Here is a 24,822-nt window from a genome sequence, read left to right as displayed (position 1 = left end):
ACGCTGTTGGGTGCTTGGAAAAGAAATATTTCAAAGATGATCTTCCTTTAACAGCCCACTTAGCTCGGCATTAATAAAAAACAATTTACTAAGATAAAACAATAATCTTGATGAATAGCAAAACAACCATTTGTTACACAACAAATAGGTTTCCATTAACATTAATTTCTAGGTTACTTGCTCCAATCAGGGCAACAGTAACCAGTCTGTTGACTGTTTAATAGAATCAGCAGGCATGCATCCAATTAATACCACACATTAACAAAAAAAGTTGCACTTTATTTTATACACTGCAAAATTGTGAATTTAAAAAGGCAGTATCTTTTGTGCGACACATTGGTGTTCAACTCAAATACCAACAGTTTCATGTTTGGCTTAACTTTTCAATTAATGACTGCGCTGAATTAATGTAGGTCCACAGAACCAAAGTTAAAAATAAACATCCCTGTGGCCTTAAAAAGTCATGATAGTAACTTTTTAAAATGCAAGAAATGTTTACATAATTCTTTAGTAATAAACTTCAGTGAATTAACAAGTCAAAGTCAAAGTCAGATCAAGTTGCCGCAACAGCTTTATTTGCTTTACCATATTTCAATACAGATCAGAGAAATGTGGACAAACATGGTGAAATAATACAAAAGCATATTGATAATAGTCAAAGCATGCTGTGTGGAAATATTAAACTGGGAGTGGTACTTCATGAAAGTACTGTGACAAGAGTCCACATGGTGGTATGATTGACCAGTCACTTTTCAGATGAAAACTTTTCCTAAGTAGCCATCACTTAAACAGTTGCGCTCAGAGCAAATCAGAGATTAGGGAAATGTTTAAAACTCTTGGACTAAATGACAGCTATATTGAGATATACATTTTAAACTAATTGCTATTGTTATCCAAGCAACATCTGCTGCAGTTCCCTGCATCAGTTCAATTAGTTATGACAAAGCTATTAAAACTGTTTACTAGTCCAAAACAGAGCTTGAAAAATCCACGGTTAAAATCAATTTATTTCAACTATGGAGTCCAACAAATATTTGTGCGAAGAACAGAACTGGTTTTGATTATTTGTGGAGGAACCAAACAGCACATCATCCATCAACTCCACCTCCAGAAGAAAACAGGGCATATCTATATTACATTATCAGAAGCTCTGCGAGAAGCTTTATAGTACTTTCTTTCACAAAAACAAAAAGCAAAACATTTAGTCAAACAATGTTCCGCTAGTAAATGTTTTTTCATCCCCTCTCCATCCTTCTTGAAGACATCAACTCTTATTGGAGTGGAGTTCCAGACTCGGATAGCCCTTTGGCAACTCATTCAAGATGTCATTCTTCATAGTGAGTGTATGATTCAAACTCTGTTCCAACCAAGTACAGCAACATAGCTAAGCTTAACCCTGCCCTCAGCAGACAGCAACACGTTCATTTTCCAGTATTGGACAGTGAAAGGCAATCACAAGTGGAAACCCTGACTGATTTTCACCCTTCCTATCCGATGATAGAGGCAAATTGAGGCAGCCCAACTGCTGCTGTAGCCGTGATCAACTCGGCTAACACAGCACAAATCAAGCCTGGGACCTTCTGACCTGTATGGCTTATTGCTACACCTGGTGGTGCATTTACCCACAAGGCCACTGGGGAAAGCTAAAAATGCCAATCTGAAATACCCAGAGGATTCAACGATTGGACCCTACACAAAAAAAATATTGATTGCACTGCATGAATTTAAATATGAAGTTGTTCTCGAAAGTATTTGTATCTACTAGCTCAGGATATTACAAGCAACAGTCTAGACATGATTATGGCAGTTGCTAAACATCAAATCAAGAAACAAAAGATAATTTTAATACTAAAAACAAATCCCATACCACTTTTCTAAATAGTGTACCCCTTGGAGAGATTTTAAAATATGAAAGCTGGGATGGACTGCGTATACATAAAACAGTCACATTAGGACCATTACAATACAAAACAAGCTTAATTTCTTCTTTTAGAAAACAAGTAAATGTTAAAGATGGACAGGTTCAATGACAAAAAGCAGGGTACATCTTTGTATGGACATTCTATAATCTTTTTACTGCATCATCAATGTCAGGAATCATTTCCTTCAGTTGATTCCATTGGTCTGGTGATAGAGAGATTCCTAAATCGGGGGGGGGGGGGGGGGGGGGGAAAGAGAGAAAGTGTAACAAATGGCAATGGGAATCAAAGCTTCATAATTATAAAACACATTTTATATAATCATCGACCTCTTTACTTATTACATTTCTTCCTTTTCTGAAGGTATTGACTCCTTGCAGGGGATATAGTTCCAAGGGTGCCCACTCAGCCTACAGTAACTTGTTTAAGTAGTCATTATTTATACATGCACCATGACAATAGGTGTTGCCAGGCATTTGGAAATGCACCACACTGTAGTCAGATTGTGTCCTCAACTGAAGATCACTCTTACGCACTCTCTGGAGTTGTTCAATAGTAATTTAGAATGGTAAATCATTTATTATAACTCTTATTGGTCAGTACAGCTCAATTACTTATTAAAAATAATTTGAGCTATCAGGAAGCAATACCTTTCTTCTATTTCTCTCCTCCCATTAATTGTATTTCACCATCAGGAAAAGGAAGCAATTTGCATTTGGGTCACTGCCAATGATGATTTATAGACAAACATTAGGGGTGTTCCACAAAGCTCGCTCCCCATCCCAATATGGGAAATTGTAGGAACAAGCTATATCCAACCATTCCATGAAGCATATACCCATTCATACATCAGTACAATACACCTCAGATAGCATAGCATCCATAAAGAGAAAGGGACAGTTAAAATTTCAGGTGCATTATTCTTCAGAGCTCTGATAAGCTCAGATAAAGGGTATGTATCCAAAACATTATCTTGCCTTTTCTATGGATTTCCTTTCAGATTTTCCCATTTTCTTTACATAGCAGGAATGAAGGACTGAACATGAAACCTGAACCTTCCACAAACAAATTGTATCATAGGATCAATTGCTACAAGTGGAGAAGATTCATAAGAATTAGGAATAGGCCATACAGCTCCTCGAGCCTCCTCTGCCATACAATAAGATCATGGCTGATCTTTGACCTCACTTCAGTTTCCCGCCTGATCTCCATATCCCTCGACTTCCCCTAGAGTCCAAAAAGCTATCTGTTCACCAGGATGGACAAGTGTGTTACATTTGTTTAGCTTTGGGTGGAAAAAATGTTTTGAATACAACTGAAGACACTTTACTTCAATAATTGGTTCCTGAAGGGTAACAGTCAAATCACTGACAAAAGAACCAGAGGAAACACTAACACGAGTGGTTAGGATTTGAAATGCACTGCCCAATAGGGTGGTGGGTACAGATTCAATAGTAGCTTTCAAAAGATAATTAGATAAATACAAGGGAGAAAAAAATTGTAACGACATAGGAAAAGAGGAGTGGGACTGGAATGCTCTTCGAAAGAGTCGGTGCAGACTCGATGAGCCAAATGGCCTCCTTCTTTGCTGTACTATTCTATGATGAGATCTGCAACCTGAGAACAGCTATTTTTTTTTAAGTTTGTGGTGAGTCACTGGCTCTCTGTTAGAGGGTCAATGTAAGGAAATGTTTAGTGCCTCAGCCTTGGGATGTCACCTCTTTAGTGTGTTGTTCATTATAGAATCACTATGCTCTGCTGTTAACAGTATTATATTAATGCAAATGTGCTGCAAGGCTTAACATTGCAGCAACAGACAAGAGTGACATTTGGTGATAATAGTCCAGATGTTTTCTGATCAATGTCCAGTGATTTTATATTTCCAAGCATGTAAAATAACAATATTACTATGTTAATTGCTAGTGGCAATTGCTAGTAGCTTCTAAGTAAGATTAACAGTTAAACATTTAGGATTCTTTCAGGCTTAAGCAGAGACAAACAAGCTAGCTCACCAATACTTAGCTAATTAGCCAGTTAGTTTAAAAAACGGTTCTTTAAACAGCTGACCAGTGGTGACTCATCTGAGTCACAAGCAGTTTAAAATCAGAGGGCTGAGTGCTGTTAGCACACAGTGCAACAGCAGAATGGGAAACTGGAGAGTTTGGTGAAGTGGGGGTGGGAGGTGTTGCTTTGCCTTGTTTTTCCAACTTCTTCTGCAGTGACTGAGTAGACTAAGGCCTGAGGTGGGGATAAAAGCCACAGCAGACCTTCAACTTCAAGGAATCTAATAGATCCAGTGTGATCTCCTACACTAGTTTTGATCACCTGGTTGGGTCGGAGAGGAATTTTCCCAGATTTCCCCCCCCGCCACCCCCAAAATTGGCCTGGGTTTTTAAATCTATTTTTTTGCCTCTCCCAGGAGATCGCACGGCTCCGGGTGGGAAGAACTCTGCTGTGTGACATCGCAGACAAGTGATTGGTAGTGACTGTGGGCTAAGTTTTTCTTAAGTTTACATATAGCATATAACTAAAAATTCTAAAAACTAACCTTTATTTAATGAATTTAATAAACTACTTTAACACTAAACTAATAATTAAATTAAATAATGGGAAAACAGGAGATGTGTTGCTGCTGCAATAGGTGGATACTTCTGGACGTTTTGGTCCAGGGCAACTACATCGGCGGTAAGTGTCTGCAGCTCGACGAACTTTGGCTCCGAGCTGCAGACATTGAGACATCAGGGAGCGAGAAAGTTACCTGGACCTTTTGCTCCGGAAGGCAGCCACACCCTCTAGATTAAATACTTTAGAATTGACACATGGTCAGGGACAGGAGGGTGTGACTGCGAGTGAGGCAGGTACAGGGATCCAGGAGGTAGTATTACAGTAGCCTCAGTCCCTGCACTTGTCTAATAGATTTGAGGTTCTTGCAACCCTTGAGGACAAGTGTGCAGACTGCAGGGTGGAGATGGTTGTAATAGGGGACAGTATAGTTAGGGGGATAGATAGGGTTCTCTGCAGCCAAGAACATGCGTCCCAAAGGCTGTGTTGCCCACCCAGTGCCTGGGTAAAGGACATCTCCTCCGGGCTGGAGAAGAACTTGGGAGCAAGCGGGGAGGATCCAGTTGTCATGGTACACATAGGTACCAATGACATAGGTAGGACGAAGAGGTTCTGCTGAGAGAGTTTGAGCAGCTAGGGACTAAATTGCAAAGCAGAACCACAAGAGGTAATAATCTCTGGATTATTACCCGAGCCACAAGCAAATTGGCATAGGGTCAATAGAATCAGGGAGATGAATGCGTGGGAGAAGTGGTTTTGATTCATGGGACACTGGCACCAATACTCGGGAAAGAGAGAGCTGTTCGGTGGAGACGCACTACACCTGAACTATGCTGGGACCAGAATTCTAGCAAATCGAATAACTAGGGAGGTAGAAAGGGCTTTAAACTAAATCGGGGGGGGGGGGGGGGGGGGGCTCAGTGGAGAGCAAAAGAAATGTTAGAAAAAAGAAAAGGAAGCAATGCAGCAAAGTGATTGTGGTAAGGATAATCAGATTCTGTCAGGGACAGAGAATACATACAAAAAAAAGTGCACTAACAAATAGGGTCCAGGTAAGAAAAAATAAGACAAATAGTACAAAATAATGTTAAGATGTCTAATAATGTTGAAATCTAAAAGCACTGTATCTGAATGCTTAAAGCATCCGTAATAAGGTAGACAAATTAAAAGCGCAAATAGATGTAAACGGATACGATAGTTGCAACAACGGAGACATGGTTGCAGGGTGACCAAGGTTGGGAACTGAATATCCAAGGATATTATTTGGGAAGGACAGGCAAAAAGGAAAATGAGGTGGTGTGGTGTTGTTAGTAAAGGATGAAATCAGAGCAATAGTGAGAAAAGATATTGGCTCATAAAATCAAGATGTAGAATCAGTCTGGGTGGAGCCAATGAGCACCATGGGGCAGAAAACATTGGAAGTTGTCTATAGGCCTCCAAACAGTAGTGGCACTGTAGGGGATGGCACCAAACAGGAAATTAGAGATGCATGTAACAAGGGAATTCCCTTAACCGATAAAGGAATAAGGGGTTATGGGGAGAGGGCAGGGAAGTGGACCCGAGTCCATGTTCAGATCAGCCAAGATTGTATTAAATGGCGGAGCAGGCTCGAGGGGCCATATGGCCCAAGCCTGCTCCTATTTCTTATGTTCTTATGCAAGGGTATTACAATAGTCGTAGGTGACTTTAATCTACATACAGAGTGGACTAACCAAATCAGTAATAATTCTGTGGAGGATGAATTCCTGGAGTGTATATGAGAGGATTTTTTTTAAGACCGGTACGTTGAGGAGCCTACTAGGGAACTGGCTATCCTAGATTGGGTATTGTGCAGTGAGAAGGGGTTAATTATCAGTCTTCCTTTAGGGAAGAGTGACTATAACATGACTGAATTATTTATTAAGATGGAAAGTGAAGTAGTCCAATCCGAAACTAGGGTCCTAAATCTAAACACAAGAAACTACGAAGGCATGAGGAATGAATTGGCTGTTCATTAAAAGATATGACGGTGGATAGGCAATGGTTAACATTTAAGGAACGAATGCATGAATTGCAACAGTTATACATTCCTTTCTGGGGCAAAAACATTAAAAGGAAAAGTGGCCCAACCATGGCTAACAAAAGAAATTAAGGATAGTATTAGATCCAAAGAGGAGTCATACAAAGTTGCCAGAAAAAAATAGCAAGCTTGAGGATTGGGAGCAGCTTAGAATTCAGCAAAAAAAGGACCAGGAGATTGATTAAGAGGGGAAAAGAGAGTACGAGAGTAAACTTGCAAGAAACAGAAAAACTGACTGCAAAAGTTTCTACAAGAAAAAGATTAGTGAAGACAAATGTAGATCCTTTACAGGTCAGAAACAGGAGAATTTATAATGGGGAACAACAATTAAATACTTCGGTTCAGTCTTCACGGAAGAGGACACAAATAACGTCCCAGAAACGCTAGGGAACCATGGGTCTAATGAGCAAGAGGAATTAAAAGAAATGATTAAGAAAATAGCGCTGGAGAAACTATTGGGACTGAAAGCAGATAAATCCCCAGGGCCTGATTACCTCTCATTTCTGGGATGCAGGTTGCCATTGAAATAGTGGATGCATTGGTTGTCATCTTCCAAAATTTTATAGGATTATGGAATCATTCCTGCAGAATGGAGAGTGGCAAATGTATCCCCACTATTTTAAAAAAAGGGAGAGAAAAAACAGGAAACTACAGCCCGGTTAGCCTATCAGTAGTAGGGAAAATGCTACAGTATATTATAAAAGGTTGTGATAACTTAGAGTGTATCAATGGGATCAAAGTCAACATGGATTCATGAAAGGAAAATAGTGTTCGACAAACCTACTGGAGTTTTTTGAGGATGTAACTGATAGAATAAATAAGGGAGAACCAGTGGATATAGTGTATTTAGATTTTCAGAAGGCCTTTGATAAAGTCCCACATAAGAGGTTAGTGTGCAAAATTAAAGCACATAGTATTAGGAGTAATGTACTGGCATGGATTGAAAATTGATTAACTGACAGGAAACAGTAGGAATAAATGGGTCTTTTTCAGGATGGTAGGCAGTGACTGGTACCACAGGGATCAGTGCTTGGGCCCCAGCTATATATATATATATAAAATATATTATATATATATTATATATTATATATATATATTATATATATATATATATATTTTATATATATATATTTTAAAAAAATGATTTGGATGAGGGAACCAAATGTAATATTTCAAAAGTTTGCTGACGACACAAAACTAGGTGGGATTGTGAGTTGTGAGGAGGATGCAAAGACGATTTAGATAGGTTGAGTGAGTGGATAAACACATGGCAGATGCAGTATAATGTGGATAAATGTGAAGTTATCCACTTTGGTAGGAAAAACACAAAGTATTATTTAAATGGTGATAGCTTGGAAAATGTCGATGTACAAAGGGACCTGGGTGTCCTTGTACACCAGTCATTGAAAGCAAACATGCAGGTGCAGCAAGCGGTTAGGAAGGCAAATGGTATGTTGGCTTTCATTGCAAGAGAATTTGAGTTCAGGAGCAAGGATGTTTTACTACAGTTATACAGGGCCGTGGTGAGACCACATCTGGAGTATTGCATGCAGTTTTATTCTCCTTATCCAAGAAAGGATATACTTGCCATAGCAGGAATGCAACCAAGGTTCACCAAGCTGATTCCTGGGGAGGGATTGGGTCGACTAGGCCTGTATGCACTAGAGTTTAGAAGAACGAGATGCAAGGAGGATGTATCCCCTGGCTGGGAAGTCTAGAACAAGGGGTCACAGTCTCAGGTTACGGGGTAGGAAATTCAGGACTGAGATGAGGAGAAATTTCTTCACTCCGAGGGTGATGAACCTGTGGAATTCTCTACCACAGAAGGCTGCAGAGGCCAAGTCACTGAATATATTTAAGATAGATATCTAGATACAAAAGGCCTCAAGTGGTATGGGGAGAAAGCAGGAATATGGTATTGAGATAGAGGATCAGCCATGATCATATTGAATGGCAGTGCAGGCTTGAATGGCCTACTCCTGCTTCTATTTGTTTCTAATATTACAGCACAGAGACCAAGCAGCACATCAATCTGGATCGGCATTTTTCTCCATTAGCCACCTCATCTAATCTACAACAATTTGTATTAATATAGTGCCTTTAACGTAGTAAAACATCCCAAGGTGCTTCACAGGAATATTATGCGATAAAAATTTGATACCAAGCCACATAAGTACAAATTAGCACAGATGACCAGATGCTTGGTCAAGGATGGTATGTTTTAAGGAGCGTGTTGAAGGAAAGAGTGGTAGAAAAGCAGAGAGGTTTAGGCAGGGAGTTCCAGAGCTTGGGGCTGAGGCAACAGAAGGCACGCCCACCAATAGTTGAGCAATTACAATCAGGGATGTTCTGGAGGGCAGAATTAGAGTGGTGCAGACATCTCAGGGTTGTGGGGCTGGAGGAGATTAGAGATATGGAGGGGAGAGGGCATGGAGGGATTTGCAAATATGAGAATTTTGAAATAGAGGCATTGCTTAACCTGAAACCAGCACAGCTGGCACAGGGGTGACCACGGCTGAGTGGGACTATTCAGTGAATACCTTAAATTTGCGCCCTCATTCGTATCTTGCCAACATACATCCAATAACCTTGACATACTTTACCTTTTTTTCCAGGCTTCATTTCACCATCTTGGTTCATCCAGTATTCTCTGACATCAACTAGGACTTTGCCTTTGAACTCACGCACACTGACGTATCTCATCCTGCCAATCTGTCAATAAAGATGCATCTAAAATTAATTCGTTGTCTAATTAGCATAGTAACTTAAATGATTAAAATTGCACTGTACAATATTAGCAATGACACCGTCATATGAAATTCCTTTGCCTGGATAAAGCAATTTCAGAACAAGTTACTAATACTGCAAGGCACAATTTCAACTCGTTAGTTGATTTACTGAAGACATTCTGCCTAATTTTGAACACCTATTGCCTAGCTGGTTCAATTGTCTTCCAGATCAGGATACAAGTAAAATTATTGTAATTTTACTCAAAAAATAAGATCAGGATGCAGGAGACAGGGAACAAGCAGTCAGTTCAAATTGCTAACTAGTATCAGCCGTGGTTCAGTGGGTCAGTGGGTAGCACTCTCGCCTCTGAGTCAGAAGGTTGTGGGTTCAAGTCCCACTCCAGGGTTTGGAGCACATAAATCTAGACTGACATTTCAGTGCAGTGTTGAGGGAATGCTGCACTGTCAGAGGTGCTGTCTTTCGAATGAGACGTTAAACTTTACATCCATCTGCTCTCAGGCGGGCGTAAAGGATCCCACGGCACTATTTCGAAGAGCAGGGGCATTATCCCTGGTATTCTGGCCGATATTTATCCTTCAATCAACATAAAAACAGTTTATCCGGTCATTAGCACATTATAGGTTGTGGTAAATTGGCTGCTGCATTTCCTACATTATAACATTGACTACACTCAAAATACTTAATTGGCTGTAATCACTGAGACAACCAGTGGTTGTGAAAGGCGCTATATAAATGCAAGTTTTTTTTTTAATTTTCAAAATACTGGCCTATAGGCTAATGGCAGAAGAATGGTTTTGCTATCTTGTGCAGGTTGGGAGCAAGCAATCCAGTCTCACCCACTGAGCCAATAAACACAGCTGCCTTCACCAGCAAGCCAATGTACATTCAGCACATAGGCCAAAACAATCTAAAATACCTCCAACAGCACAATCACCCCTTAATTTACATTTCTGGTTTAATAAATGGAAAGACAATATAAATGCACTGTAACATTAGATTGATATATAGATGTGCTTATGCCTGTAATCTTACATTTAGCAAATATATTTTATGATTCCACCTATATCATGAGATTATACAGGTACTTACCCTCCAATGTCTAAGACAATTAAACATTGACTGCAACCTGCATAATCCTACTGCAATGGATATGAAAGCAGTATGTACAATCATACATTCACCAAGATAATGGATTAACAGCAAATGCACATTTTACCAATGCAGCAGGAAACTGAATACAGATGATCTAGATTCAATTAGGCATGAAAGAGTCACAACTGTACTAATTTAGTTACTTAAACATGCAAATAACAATCCTCCTGGGTACTTGGTCAAATTTGTTACTTTCCTGGTTACCAATACACCCAAATACCGATTGAGTGCATCTTAGAAATCTCGAGGGTATCCTTTAACTTCAACCCCACCCCCCTCCTCAATGATGCCTAAATTAAAATAAAATTAAGTCAATATTTGCACACCAGATTTTAAAAAGTGATATATACTCTTAAATTCCCAAACACCACAGAAATGTTAACTGCTTTCTCTCCACAGATGCTGCCTGACCTGCTGAGATTTCCAGCATTTTGTGTTTTTATTCCAGATTCCAGCATCCACAGTATTTTGCTTTTGTATCAGAGTGGTCTTAGTTAGGACAGCGACAGTAATAATGTAAAAAGGCTTTAAATCTCTTAGAAACAGAGATCTGTGTCTTGAAAGAAATAGGCAAAGGCCTTTACCTGGAGCACTCCACCAGACTCAGCTCATTCCCTTCCCATAAGCTAATCTGGTACCAAGCTTATGGTCTACAGAGCTGTAGTGATACCCATCCTCCTGTATGGCTCAGAGACGTGGACCATATACAGTGGACACCTCAAATCGCTGGAAAAATACCAGCGTCGTCTCCGCAAGATCCTGCAAATCCCCTGGGAGGACAGACGCACCAAAGTTCATGTCCTCGTTCAGGCCAATACCTTCAGCATCGAAGCACTGACCACACTCGACCAGCCCTTTTTACATGCCTAACAAGACTCCCAAAGCAAGCGCTCTACTCAGAAGTCCCACACGGCAAGTGAGCCCCAGGTGAGCAGAGGAAACCGTCCTTGATAAAATGCATCTCCACCGACACCTGGGAGTCCCTGGCCAAACACCACCCCAAGTGGAGGAAGAGCATCCGGGAGGGCGCTGAGCACCTTGAGTCTTGTCGCCAAGAGCATGCAGAAAACAAGCACAGGCAGCGGAAGAGGCATGTGGCAAACCAGACTCCCCACCCACCCTTTCCTTCAACGACTGTCTGTCCGACCTGTAACAAGAGATTGTAATTCCCATATTGGACTATACAGTCACCTAAGAACTCACTTTTAGAGTGGAAGCAAGTCTTCCTCGATTGAGACTGCCTATGATGATGATGATGATGATAAGTTAACTGCTGGCCAACTTCTGGGCCACTGCCTATTAACCTTCTGGAGCCACAAGAGTAAAGCATCAGTATACTACAAATGAACACCACATAACAGATTATTTTCTGGATCTCTTGTAAGTCAAACATGCAGTCTCCAACATTAGGATAAATCATATATATTGTACACTATAATTGCATAAAAAAGCTAGCCGTATCACAGTCGTATACCTGTGAATTGCTTTGACAGAAAGCACACACCTGAAATAGGTTTTCATCTTTGTCACTTTTAGTGCATTTTGCACCGCCAGAACTTTCTCCACTCTTTTGCTTTTTTACTGGTTTCTCTACCGTAGCTGACTTCTTTCTCTTAGCCTGTAAAACAAAGAGGAATGTATTACAAAAATTAACTTTCATATACAGATATGGGGGGTGGAAAGAAGCGGAACAGGGAAGAGAACAAATCACAGAAGTTTCTTGCTGCCAAAGTTTTCTCTCAGGTTCACTTAAGGCTTTATCAATCCTTAGAACTACCAGCCCATTACAAAATATAATTTTCTGCACTAATTCAACCACCATCAGTTCTCAAATTTCAGACTGACCCAAGATTATTTATTCAATTTTTAAACCAGAACAATGACTCGCCTACAATCTCTATATTAGATAAAAATGTAAACCACTTGGAATTCAAAATAAGGTAGCGCTAAATTGCCATTTGCAGTGAGTGAATCTAGGTCAGATGATTATACATTTCAGTTTTCAGACAAAATTTTAATATATGTTGGACATATATGATGTTGAGGGAATGGGAAGAACAAAAGCGATTGTGGAGGCTTTGGTTAAATAGTTAGGAGCGCTACCCGAGAAAGGAAAAGTGCAAATGTTGTTCCAATATTCTAAAAAAAAAGTGAGAAATGAAATCTGGGACCTGTTAACCTAGCATCTGTAGTAGGGGCAAGGTTCATTAGCACTGTGTGGTGTGCAATTGATGCTGACCTCAAGAAAACAAAAGCCATCACATTTGAGTACTCTGCACAGTTCTGGTCTCCACATTGTAAAAATGGTATGGAGGGACTGGAAAAGGATTTCAAGAATGATACAAAAAAAGATAGATGATGAAAGTAAACTAGCTCAAAATATAAACAGGTAGTAAGAGTTTCTACAGGTTTATAAGAAAGGAAAAGAGTGGCTAAAGTAAATGTTGGTTCCCCCAGAGGATAAAACTGGGGAATTAATAAATGGAGAACAGGGAAATGGCAGAGACGTTGAACAAATATTTTGTATCGATCTTCATGGTAGAAGACACTAAAAACACCCCAATAGTGGATAATCAAGGGGCTATAGGGAGGGAGGAACTTAATGCAATCACTATCACTAATGAAGTAGTACCAGGTAAAATAATGAGACTAAAGACAGACAAGTCACCTGGACCTGATGGCTTACATCCTAGGGTCTTAAGAGAGAGGTGGCTGAAGAGATAATGGATGCATTGGTTGTAAATCGACCAAAATTCCCTAGATTCTGGGGCTGTCCCAGCGGATTGGAAAATTGTAAATGCAACACCCCTATTTTAAAAAAAAGGAGGCAGACAAAAAGCAGGAAACCAAAGACCAGTTAGCTTAACATCTGTGGTTGGGAAAATGTTGGGGGTCCATTATTAAAGAAGCTGTAGCAGGACATTTGGAAAAGCATAATTCAGTCAGGCAGAGTCAGCATGGATTTATGAAGGGGAAGTCAAGTTTAACAAATTTGCTGGAATTCTGAGGATGTAACAAACAGGGTGGATATGGGGGAACCAGTGGCTGTGGTGTATTTGGACTTCCAGAAGGCATTTGACAAGGTGCCACATAAAAGGTTACTACACATGATAAAGGTTTGTGGGATTGGGAGCAATATATTAACATGGATAGAGGATTGGCTAACAGAAAACAGGGAGTCGGGATAAATGGATCATTTTCCAGTAGCCAATCAGTAACTAGTGGGGTGCCGTAGGGATCAGTGTTGGGACCCCAACTATTTACAATCTATATTAACAACTTGGAAGAAAGGACCGAATGTAATGTAGCCAAGTTTGCTGATGATACAAAGATGGGAGGAAAAGCAGTGTGTGAGGAGGACACAAAAAAAATCTGCAAAAGGACATAAGACAGGCTGAGTGAGTGGGCAAAAATTTGGCAAATGGAGTATAATGTTGGAAAGTGTGAGGTCATGCACTTTGGCAGAAAATAAAAATCAAAGAGCAAGTTATTATTTAAATGGAGAAAAATTGCAGGAGAGGGACATTTGGAAAAGCAAAATTCAAATCAAGCAGAATCAGCATGGTTTTATGAAAGGGAAGTCATGTTTGACAAATTTGCTGCAGTTCTTTGAGGATGTAACGAGCAGGGTGGATAAAGGGGAAACCAGTGGATGAGGTGCTTTTGGATTTCCAGAAGGCATTCGATAAAGGTGCCACATAAAAAGTTACTGCACAAGATAAAAGCTCAGAGGGTTGGGGGTAATATATTAGTTAGCCAATCCTCTATCCATGCTAACAGAAAACGGAGTAGAGATAAATGGATAATTTTCCGGTTGGCAACCAGTGACTAGTGGGATGTCGCAGGGATTGGTGCTGGGTCCTCAACTATTTACAACCTATATTAAATGACTTGGATGAAGGGAGAGAGTGTAATGTAGCCAAATTTACTGATACAAGGATGGGTGGGAAAGCAAATTGTGAGGAGGACAAATCTGCAAAGGAATAAAGATATGTTAAGTGAGTGGGCAAAAAATTGGCAGATGGGGTTTAACGTGGGAAAATGTGAAGTTATCCACTTTTGCAGAAATAATAGAAAAGCAAATTATAATTTAAATGGAGAAAAATTGCAAAGTGCTGCAGTACAGAGGAACCTGGGGGTCCTTGTGCATGAAACACAAAGTTAGTATGCAGGTACAGCAACTAATCAGGAAGGCAAACGGAATGTTGGCCTTTATTGCAAGGGGAAGAGTGTATAAAAGCAGAGATGTCCTGCTACAACCGTACAGGGTGTTGGTGAGGCCTAGAGTACGACGTACAGTTTTGGTCTCCGTATTTAAGGAAGGATATACTTGCATTGGAGGCTGTTCAGAGAATGTTCCTTAGCTTGATTCCGGAGCTGGGGTTGACTTATGAAGATAGGTTGAGTAGGTTAGGCTTATATTCATTGGAGTTCAGAAGACTGAGAGCTGATCTTATTGAAACACAAGATAATGAGGGGGCTCGACAAGGTGGATGCAGAGAGGATATTTCCACTCAAAGGAGAATCTAAAACTAGGGGACATAGTCTCAGGATAAGGAGCCGCCCATTTAAAACTGAGATGAGGAGTAATTTCTTCTCAATGGGTTGTAAATTTATAGAATTCTCTGCCCCAGAGTTATGGAGGCTGGGTCATTGAATATATTTAAGGCGGAGATAAACAGATTTTGAGCGATAAGGGAAATAAAGGATTATGGGGAGCGGGCAGGGAAGTGGAGCAGAGTCCATGATCAGATCAACAATGATCTTATTAAATGTAAGAGCAGGCTCGAGGAGCCAGGTAACCTACTCCTGCTCGTATTTCTTATGTTCTTATACCAAAATGGAGGGGTTATACCCATCAGGAAAGATTGGTTAGGCTGGGGCTCTTTTATCTAGACAAGAGAAGGCTGAGGGATGATCAGATAATCATTATTATGAAAGGGTGGATACTTCCAAAAGGCATTTGATAAAGTGCCAGAGGACAGATTTAAGGTGATTGGCAGAAGAACCAAAGGCAATAAGAAGGAAAACTTTTTTTTTAAAAACACAGCGAGTGGTTAGGATCTGGAATGCACTGCCTTTCAATCGTGGCTTTGAAAAGGGAATTGGAAAAATACCATAAGGAAATAATTTGCAGGGTGTAGGACCAGCTGAAATGCTCTTGCAGAGAGCCGGTACAGGCTTGACGGGACAAATAGCCTCTTTCTGTGATATAGGGAAGATGTTTCCACTTGTGGGAGACACCAAAACTAGGGGCCATAAATATAAGCTTAGTCACAATTAAATCTAACAGGGAATTCAGGAGAAACCTCTGTACTCAGAGTGGTTAGAATGTGGAACCCACTACCACAAGGAGTAGTTGAGGCAAATAACAAAGATGCATTTACAGGGATGCTAGATAAACACGAGGGAGAAAGAAATAGAAAGTTATGCTGGGGACAGTTAGATGAAGATGGGTGGGAGGAGGCTCATGTGGAGCATGACCAGTTCTGCCAAATTATCTGTTTCTGTGCTGCACATTCTATACAATTTTAAAATTAACTACAACTGGTTGTTATAAACAAATATTATTTCCACTTATACCTACACTAGATTTGAGTCACATGCTCAATGCATGCATTGAAAAACATTTTTGCTGCATCCCTTTACTCTGCATTCAATAGGCTACTGGTTCAATATGCAATAAAAATATGGGACATATTTTAGTATTGTTGCAAACATATGCATTTTGCATCATTTGTAACTATGTTGAGGTCATGGGGAATGTGCATTAGCAAAACTGAAAAACACAATTATTAGGAGAGGAATTGAAGAACATTACCTTGTTGAAGGTCAGGGAGAAGAAGCTAGTCCAGCTGGGGAGGAAATCCCTCTCCAGAGCCTGATGGGAATCCACTATTTCTGGACATAAGCCATAGGGCCCAATGATTTATTTCAATAAAATCAGCTAGTTAACATACTTCATTCGCAGATGTCAGTCTGGAGCCAAGAATAGTTTTCAAATTTAGTACAGCAGTGAAGAAATTGTAACAGGAATGATCTTACTCGGTAGGAAAGAGTGGTTTTGAATTGAAATTATCCCATCTATATTCACAATGTCAATATTTAATGGCTTAACAGTGATGGCATTTCAAATTTGAGATAGCTCAGCAACACTTTCCTGATGTGCATTGTGAGCATGCTTGCAATATACTTGTACTGCAATCAAAAGGAAGAACCATTCAGTTGATATAAATCAGCTACATAAACCCTATTTTGCTTTTGTATATAAACCCTCTGCGTTATACGTTTTTGAAATAACATTCACCAGCATATTTTGTCTTACCTTTTGATCAACTTCACTATCCGATTCGCTGCCTGAGCTCGTAGAAACAACTTCCCTTGACTTAGGCATCTGTTGTTTTTTTTTAAAAAAAAGAGTAATTTTAAATTAAATTCCCCAAATTTCTGAAGAAAATAAAACATTAAGAAATTAAGATTCACTAAAGCAGAAAAATACAAAACTCTTCCTTTATGATGTAGGATATTTGATGGAGACAAGTCTACTTCTAGTTACTGGTCTAAAAAAGGCAACACTCAGACCTGTACTTCAGACCTTTACTCTGCATTCAATAGGCTACTGGTTCAATATGCAATAAATAAAATGGGACATATTTTAGTATTGTTGCAAACAATTGTAGGAGTGTGTGGTTAAGTCAGTGCATTGATGACCTCAGCTGCAAAGACAAGACACATTCGTCCCCACTTCAACAATATCTTGCATTTATGTAGCATCTTTAATATAGAAAATTGTCAAGAGTTTTAATCCAAAACTGAAAATGGCAGGGGAACCAAGGAATGGATTTTAAAAAGAAAAAAAGACTTACATTTATAAAGCACCTTTCACGAAATACAGCAGCCAATTTGCACACAGCAAGCTCCCACAAACAGCAATGTGATAATGACCAGTTAATCTGTTGATTGAGGGATAAATATTGGCCAGGATAACTCCCCTGCAATTCTAGAATAGCATCATGGGATCTTTTACATCTATCTGCGAGAGCTGATGGTTTAACATCTTGTGTGAAAGACGGCACCTCAGACAGTGCAGCATTCCCTCAACACTGCACTGAAGTATCAGTCTAGGTTTTTGTGCTCAAATCTCTGGAGTGGGATTTGAGCTCACAAGCTTCTGACTCAGGAAAGAATGCTACCCACTGAGCCACGACTGACACTTGAAACCATTAGTTGCCTCAATTTACCACTTCCAATCATGAATGTTGCCTCTTCCAGGAGATGCATGATTAAGGTGGGGGCCACATGAAAGCTGCACCAGGTCTGGATGGGACAGACTGACTGGATCAGTTACTCTTTTCATGCGCTCATTAATGTTAATTTACACTCAGTTGTGTGCTTTTGGTTGTCAGCATCATCCACCCAATTAAACAGGGTAGAATATGTCATAGGCGGTCCCACGAAACGAGAATGACTTGCTTCCACACCCAAAAAAAAAAGGATGAGTTCACAGGTGTTTCGAAAGAACCACCCGAACTACATCCTCAAGGGTGGAAGATGCCCGTGCGTGGATTTTTAAAAAAAACTTGTGGTGGCCCTTGCACACCAGCCACCACACAGGCTTGAGCTAGGTGATGGTCCAGTGGCAAGGATTACCCAAGACAACTGGAGACCAGCTCTGCTGCACGGACTAGTGCGCACACATAACAGTGTGGGCTGGCCCGTGCTGCCCCTGAACTCACGCCTCTCCTGGGCCTCGATCACATCCCTCCACAGTCTCAGCTCGTTCGCCCCGATTTTGTCGCTCCTGCTGCATCTGCCCACGCTCCAATCTACGATCTGGACCTTGCTGACTTCACTCTTCGCTGCTGTTGCACACATTGCTCCGTGGAGGCCCCGACCTGCGAGAGACTATCTGCGGCAGGTCGGGGTCATAAAAGGAGCAGCGAGCAGCGGCCATGGGCAGCGTGGAGGCAGGCTGCTGTTGTACTTAATTACTGGAACACAAACAGCAATGACCAGATAGTGTTTTTGTTCTGTTGATTGAGGGATAAATATTGGCCAGGACACCAGGGATAAATAACTCCCATGCTCTTCTTCGAAATAGTGCCCTAGGATCTTTTACATCCACCTGAAAGGGCAAACGGGGCCTCGGTTTAACATCTCATCCGAAAGACGGCACCTCCGACAGAGCAGCACTCCACTGGAGTGTCAGCCTAGATTTATGTGCTCAAGTCCCTGGAGTGGGACTTGAACCCATAACCTTCTGACTCAGGCATGTGAGATACCCACATGCCACAGTTGACACACTAATTGCTGAAAACAAAAATTCTGATATTTACAATACAGGTATATGCATCATAGCTTTAATATCAAACATGGAGAAATAAAAAACTTACCAACTACAAAAATGAAGGGCAGGAAAAGACAGGCTTGTCCATTGAGCATCACGATTCTCATTCCACCCACCCCCACATCTATCTCATTCAAACAGTCTAGCCCTTTCATTATTTTTGAAGACCTCAATTATATCTCCCAAAAATCTATACTTTTCTAGAGTAAAAAATCCAAGCTTTCCAAGTCTAGTAACAAAGGATAGGTATCAATATAGTGGTCCCACTCAATGTTTTCCAGGGCCTCCATATCATTTACCATGTAAGGGAACTAAAATTGGACACTGAATTCTCAGAGGCCTCTCCATCATCTTATATAAAGACAATATAGTGTTTTTTGTTTTATATTGAATCATCCTAGGAATACATCCCATTTGTTATAGCCACTCTGCACAGGTGGCAAATATTTGGAGGTTAGTATACTATAACTAGGTAATTTTTTTCTGCTCAACAGACTTTAGTACAGAATGCTGCATGATATATACATGACTGGCATTAGCCCATACCACATGCATAACATTTATATAAATTCATGACTGGCTCATTTCCCCAATCACCTCTAGATCAGATTGTGGTAGTTTTTTCTCCTCTAAAAGGTTCTAATATTTGCACAAATCTTTATATCATCTGGGAACTTGCACAGTTCCTCCAAAGCAACAGTCCCAACACCAATCCCCGTGAGAGTCCACTATCCACACAATCATTTCCATTAATCTCAACTTTGGCCTTTGAGAATGCAACCAATTCCTTATCCAACCCAAGATCTGTCTGGCAATCCCATAGAATTCTAGCTCATAAAATAGTCTAAAAAGTGTGGCACGTTGTCAAAAGCTTTGCAAGAGACAATAACTGATTCAGATACTTTAGTAATTCGTGCAGAAATTAGCTGGTTCATCACAATGGGACCCTTTTACGCTACGGACTCAAATGAAATTTGCCCGCAAGATCCCATGAATGCATGGCCAGATAATAAATTGTCTGAGCTATTCAAAAGGAATGTTGGCCAGGGCATCAAAAGAACCCTCCACTCTTCTTTGAATACTACAGGATCATGTGTGTCCAGCTCAACATGCCAACTACACCTCAGTTTAATATCACATCCAAAAGACAACACTTTCAACAGCTCAGCAATCCTTCAGTACTGTACTTAAGTGTTAGCCTGCATCGTATACACCAATCCCTCGTGGAGCTGGAACCCGCCACAACCTTCTGACTCAAAACGAGAACGTGAAGCCAAGGACAGGCTAAGTCAAACACGTTGAAGCAGGAAAGCCAAGTGATTGGCAGGACACACACTGGGAGTGACTAGTCAGTTGGGCAGCGCATGGTTTTTGCATTGTAAAATAATGGTATTGAAGCAGAAAACTGTTTCAAACCTTTGCATATGTTCATGTAGTGCGTCTAAACAACAGACATCTTATTTAAATGGATTTTTATTTTTTTTTTTTAAATTTAAAAAGTAATTACCACTAACATTGTATGATAATATTTTCACATTAATGTTTTAATTATTCCCAAAAATGGAAGTGTTCACCTTATGACGGATTGCCAGCTAAAATCATACATGAAACTTAAGACATTTTTACATCTTTAGTTGCTAGTTTCCCTTTTACTGACTTAATTCTCATTTAAAATTAAAAAAATTAAAATTTGGCTGTAGTGCTGCTTATTGTCCCTCTGGGCCGCAGTCGGGCCGGTGCGGTAGGCGGGGGCTGCTGCGCCCTGGCTCGGCTTTGCCTCCAGCTCCCATTTTATTCAACCCAAAGCCCAGACAACGCACTTCGTTATCAGAAAGAAAAGGTAAGTCCCGTCCCGCCCCCCTTGCGCTGATTGGGTGAATCCACGTAGCAACCCATCCAGCTGCGCTTCTCATTGGCTGCAAACCATCGAGCTGCACTTGTCATTGGCCGCCGTCAACTTGTCAAATGAGGGCATGATGGCTTCCAGCTCCCTCATTATTCAGGCCCGAATAATATAGAAAAAAAATTAAATGAAACAAATCTACCACCGCCCTGAGACAGAAATACCAAAAGCCGAGTCTCCTGGCACCCATTTTATTGTCGAAATACGTACGTTGATAAGGAGTTTCGGGACACGGATTCAACGACGATGAAGCGAGTGACTCGGCTCGAGCTTTTCCCCAACGGCCGCTGCTCGTGCTGTTGGGCTGGTGCCTAAGCGTCACTTCCGGTTATTAAGCCCGCCCTTTCCTCCCGCGGAATGCTGGGAGTTGAAGTTCAGCTCCACGTGTCTGTACAACAAAGGCTCCATTGTGAATTGCTTTGTGTTCAGGCCAGTGTAAAAACTGGAATAAAAACAGAACATGCTGCAAATCTCAGCGGGTTAGCAGCATCTATGGAGAGGAAGCAGAGTTAACGTTCCGGGTCGATGACCCATCGTCAGAACTGGGAAGTGTTCGAAAAGAACAGATTTTTAACAAGAGCAGAACGAGGGAGGGGAAGAAAGAACAAAAGGGAAGGTCTGTGATAGGGTGGAAGACAGGAGAGATTAGAGAGACAAAAGGGATGATGGCCCAGATTGAAATGGTAATGCCAGCAGTTAGGAAAACATTAGTCAAGGTCATCATGTAATCATAGGCAGTCCCTCAAAACGAGGATGACTTGCTTCCACGCCAAAAAAGGATGAATTCACAGGTGTTTCAATGAAGGACCCAATATTCCAGGTCCTGAACTACATCCTGAAAGGTAGAAAATGCCTGTGCATGGATTTTTTTAACGTGTGGTGGCCGTTGCACACCAGCCACCACATGAGCTTGACAGAGCTAGGTCTTGGTCCAGATAGGGTGTGAATGGCGGGATAATGACCAACTGCCATTAAAGACAAGGAGAAAAAAAGAAACAGGCTCTGAGGGAAAGGGAGCCAAAGATTGGAAGCAGTTACACTCTGAAATTGTTGAACTCGATGTTAAATCCAGAAGGCTGTAAAGTGCCTCAACAAAAGATGAGGTGTTGTTCCTCGAGCATTGAGCTTTGTTGGAACAGTTATAGGAGACTGAGGATGGAGAGGTCAGAGTGGAATGAAGTGGAGAATTAAAATGACAGGCGACTGGAAGCTCAGGGTCACACTTGCGGACTGAACGGAGGTGCTCCGCAAAGCAATCACCCAAAGTAGAGGAGACCACATCGTGAACAGCGAATACAGTATACTAAATTGAAAAAAGTACAAGTAAATCACTGTAAATCAGGAGTAATTGGCGCCCTGGATAATGGGAAGGGAGGAGGTAAAAGGGCAAGTGTTGCATCTCCTGTGCTTGCACGGAAAGGTGCTGTGGAAAGGGGAGGGGGTGCTGGGGTTGACTGCGGAATGGACCAGGATGTCTCGGAGGGAGCGGCCCCTTTGGAATGCTGAGAGGGGAGGGGAGGGGAAGATGTGATTGGTGGTGGGATCATGCTGGAAGTGGCAGAAATGGCCCAGGATGATCCGTTGAACGTGGAGGCTGGTGGGGTGAATGGTGAGGACAAGGGGAACCCTGCCCTGTTTCTGAGAGGGAGGGAAAGGGATGAGAGCAGAGGTGCTGGAAATAGAACGGACATGGTTAAGGGCAATGTTAACCACGGCGAAGGGGAATCCTCTGTTGAGGAAAAAGGAAGACATGTCAGAAGCATTAGTGTGAAAGGTGGCGTCGTCAGAGCAGATGCGACGGAGACGGAGAAACTGCGAGAATGGAATGGAATCCTTACAGGATGCGGGGTGGGAGGAAGTGTAGTCCAGGTAGCTGTGAGCTTATAGTGGATACCGGTCGAAAGCCTATCTCCAGAGATGGAGACGGAAAAGTCGAGGAAGGGGAGGGAAGAGTTGGAGATGGACCATGTGAAGGTGAGGGAAGGGTGGAAATTGGATGCAAAGTGAATGAAGTTTTCAAGTTCAGAGCGAGAGCAGGAAACAGCACCAATGCAGTCATCAATGTACCAGAAAGAGGTGAGGGAGGGGACCCGAGTAGGACTGGAACAAAAAATGTTCCACATATCCCACGAATAGGCAAGCATAATTAGGACCCATGCAGGTTCCCATAGCAACACCTTTAATTTGGAGAAAATGAGTGGAGTTAAAGGAGAAGTTGTTCAATGTGAGAACAAGTTCAGCCAGGCGGAGGAGGGTGGTGATGGATGGGAACTGGTTGGGTCTCTGCTGGAGGAGGAAGCGGAGCGCCCCCAGGCCATCCTGGTGGGGCATAAAAGTGTAGAGGGATTGGACGTCCATGGTGAAAAGGAGACGGTTGGGCTCGGGAAACTGGAAACTGACGGAGGTCGTCGGAGGAGTCGCAGATATAGGTGGGAAGAGAGTGGACAAGGAGAGAAAAAATAGTCAAGATAGGAAGAAATAAGTTCTGTGGGGCAAGAACAGGTTAAATGATGGGTCTACCAGGGCAGTCTTGTTTGTGGATCTTGGAAAGGAGGTAGAAGTGGGCTGTGCCGGGATTGGGGAACTCTGAGGTTGGTGGCTATGGAAGGAAGATCTGCAGAGGAGATGAGGTCAGTTACAGTCTGGGAAATTATGGCTTGACAGAGCACGGCACGTGAACCTCTTGGCAGTGGCAGATTTTTTCTGGCCTTACAGGTTCCTAGCAAATTGGATTTTGAGAATTAAATGGGTGCATAATTAGCACACCAGCGTCGCCTTCTACATGCTCTTGTTAGGCGGCGTCAAGATAAAAGGGCTATTGGCCATGTCGGCCCACAACTGAGGAGATCCTATAGATGTCGGAACAGGAGGCCTTACCTGTAGTGTATGCAATAACAGTTAGACTGAGTACTGTTTAACTCCAAGAGGTATGACCTTGGCTCCACTTAATTAAGGCCGAAAGTGACTAATATACAAAATGGCTGGCCTTTTATACTTGGGCTACATACATGTGCGTGCAGCCCAATGGCCTCCAATAGTGACGCCATGTAGCGGCTAGTGATCCCAAAAGTACATACATGACATTATCCCCCACGGGTTTACCGGGAGCAACGCTCATATCTCAAAATGTTGGAGGAGCAATGTGTCAGAAGGCTGCGCTTCCGAAAGGAGGTCCTGACAAAGATATGCCATCTCCTGCAGCCAGACCTGTAGCCTGACATCGGCACCAGGACTGCGCTAGCCGTCGCAGTGAAGGTCACTATAGTGCTGACCTTCTATGTCTCCAGCTTCTTCCAGGCAGCATCAAGGGACATATGCAGCAGCTCTCAATTCGCTGCACATCGCTGTACAGATGGAGAATGGAGTTTATAACGTTCCCAATGAGCAGGGAGAAACAGGATGAGTGGAAATGTGGTTTTCCAGGATAACACGCTTCCCAATGGTTCAAGGAGCCATTGACTGCACACACATGGCCCTGTGAATGCTATTCAAGAATGCCGAAGTCTTCCGAAACAGAAAGGGATACTACTCCTAAATATGCAGCTGCTGTGCGACTACCCGCAGCGCATCCTCGCAGTGAATGCCCGCTATCCTGGCAGCGCATTTGATGCGTCCACCCTGCATGAGAGCAATGTGCCACGAATGTTTGAGCCACCACAAGGAGGGCACGGCTGGCTGCTCAGAGACAAAGGATACAGCCTAGCCACCTGGCTAATGACCTCCCCTCCGCAACCCCACCACCTAAGCGGAGCATCGCTACAATGGCTACCCGCCACATAATCGAGCAGATAGTTGGGGCGCTGAAGCAGCGTTTCCAATGCCTGGACCGCTCTGGAGGCAGCCTTCAATACTGCCCTCAACAGGTGTCACTATTTATTGTGGTGTGCTGTATGCTGCACAACTTGGCCATAATGAGGGCCCAGGCATTGTCAGTGGGAATTGCAGCCCCACCTCAGGAGGAAGAGGAGCCTACCGAGGCCCCGAGTGGCCAGTCAGACAAGCAGGAGGATCAACAACCATGGAGGAGGCACAGTGGCAATGCTGCCAATGCGAGGGCCACACGTCAGCGGCTCATAATGTATCACTTCTCTTCAATGGAAGAAGCTGATGGATGCTGCTGATATTGCCC

General features: G+C 42.0%; 1 protein-coding gene across 1 annotated transcript; it reads right to left on the bottom strand.

Annotated features, from left to right (window-relative positions):
* Positions 1-548: 548 nt before the first annotated feature.
* On the bottom strand, positions 549-21,008 carry LOC139239352 (activated RNA polymerase II transcriptional coactivator p15-like). Its single transcript, XM_070868033.1, has 5 exons — positions 20,904-21,008; positions 16,769-16,837; positions 11,948-12,061; positions 9,144-9,252; positions 549-2,142 (listed from the first exon to the last, which is right to left on the bottom strand). Exons 2-5 carry the CDS (start codon positions 16,835-16,837, stop codon positions 2,063-2,065), a joined length of 372 nt encoding a protein of 123 aa, XP_070724134.1. The 5' UTR covers positions 20,904-21,008; the 3' UTR covers positions 549-2,062.
* Between the last annotated feature and the right edge of the window lie 3,814 nt (positions 21,009-24,822).

This window comes from Pristiophorus japonicus, chromosome 2, assembly GCF_044704955.1.
Source record: "Pristiophorus japonicus isolate sPriJap1 chromosome 2, sPriJap1.hap1, whole genome shotgun sequence".
In the NCBI taxonomy this organism is placed as follows: Eukaryota; Metazoa; Chordata; class Chondrichthyes; family Pristiophoridae; genus Pristiophorus; species Pristiophorus japonicus.
The sequence above is the reverse complement of the archived record's forward strand: the minus strand, read 5'-3'. Positions and strand labels throughout refer to the sequence as shown.

What these genes read in the sequence shown, in the direction of transcription:
- LOC139239352 (XM_070868033.1), bottom strand. Translation starts at nt 16,837, where the DNA reads ATGCCTAAGTCAAGGGAAGTTGTTTCTACGAGCTCAGGCAGCGAATCG. An exon ending in ATAGTGAAGTTGATCAAAAG is followed by an intron (nt 12,062 to 16,768) that starts GTAAGACAAAAT and finishes TTTGTTTTACAG; the next exon opens with GCTAAGAGAAAGAAGTCAGC. An exon ending in AAGATGAAAACCTATTTCAG is followed by an intron (nt 9,253 to 11,947) that starts GTGTGTGCTTTC and finishes CTTTATTGACAG; the next exon opens with ATTGGCAGGATGAGATACGT.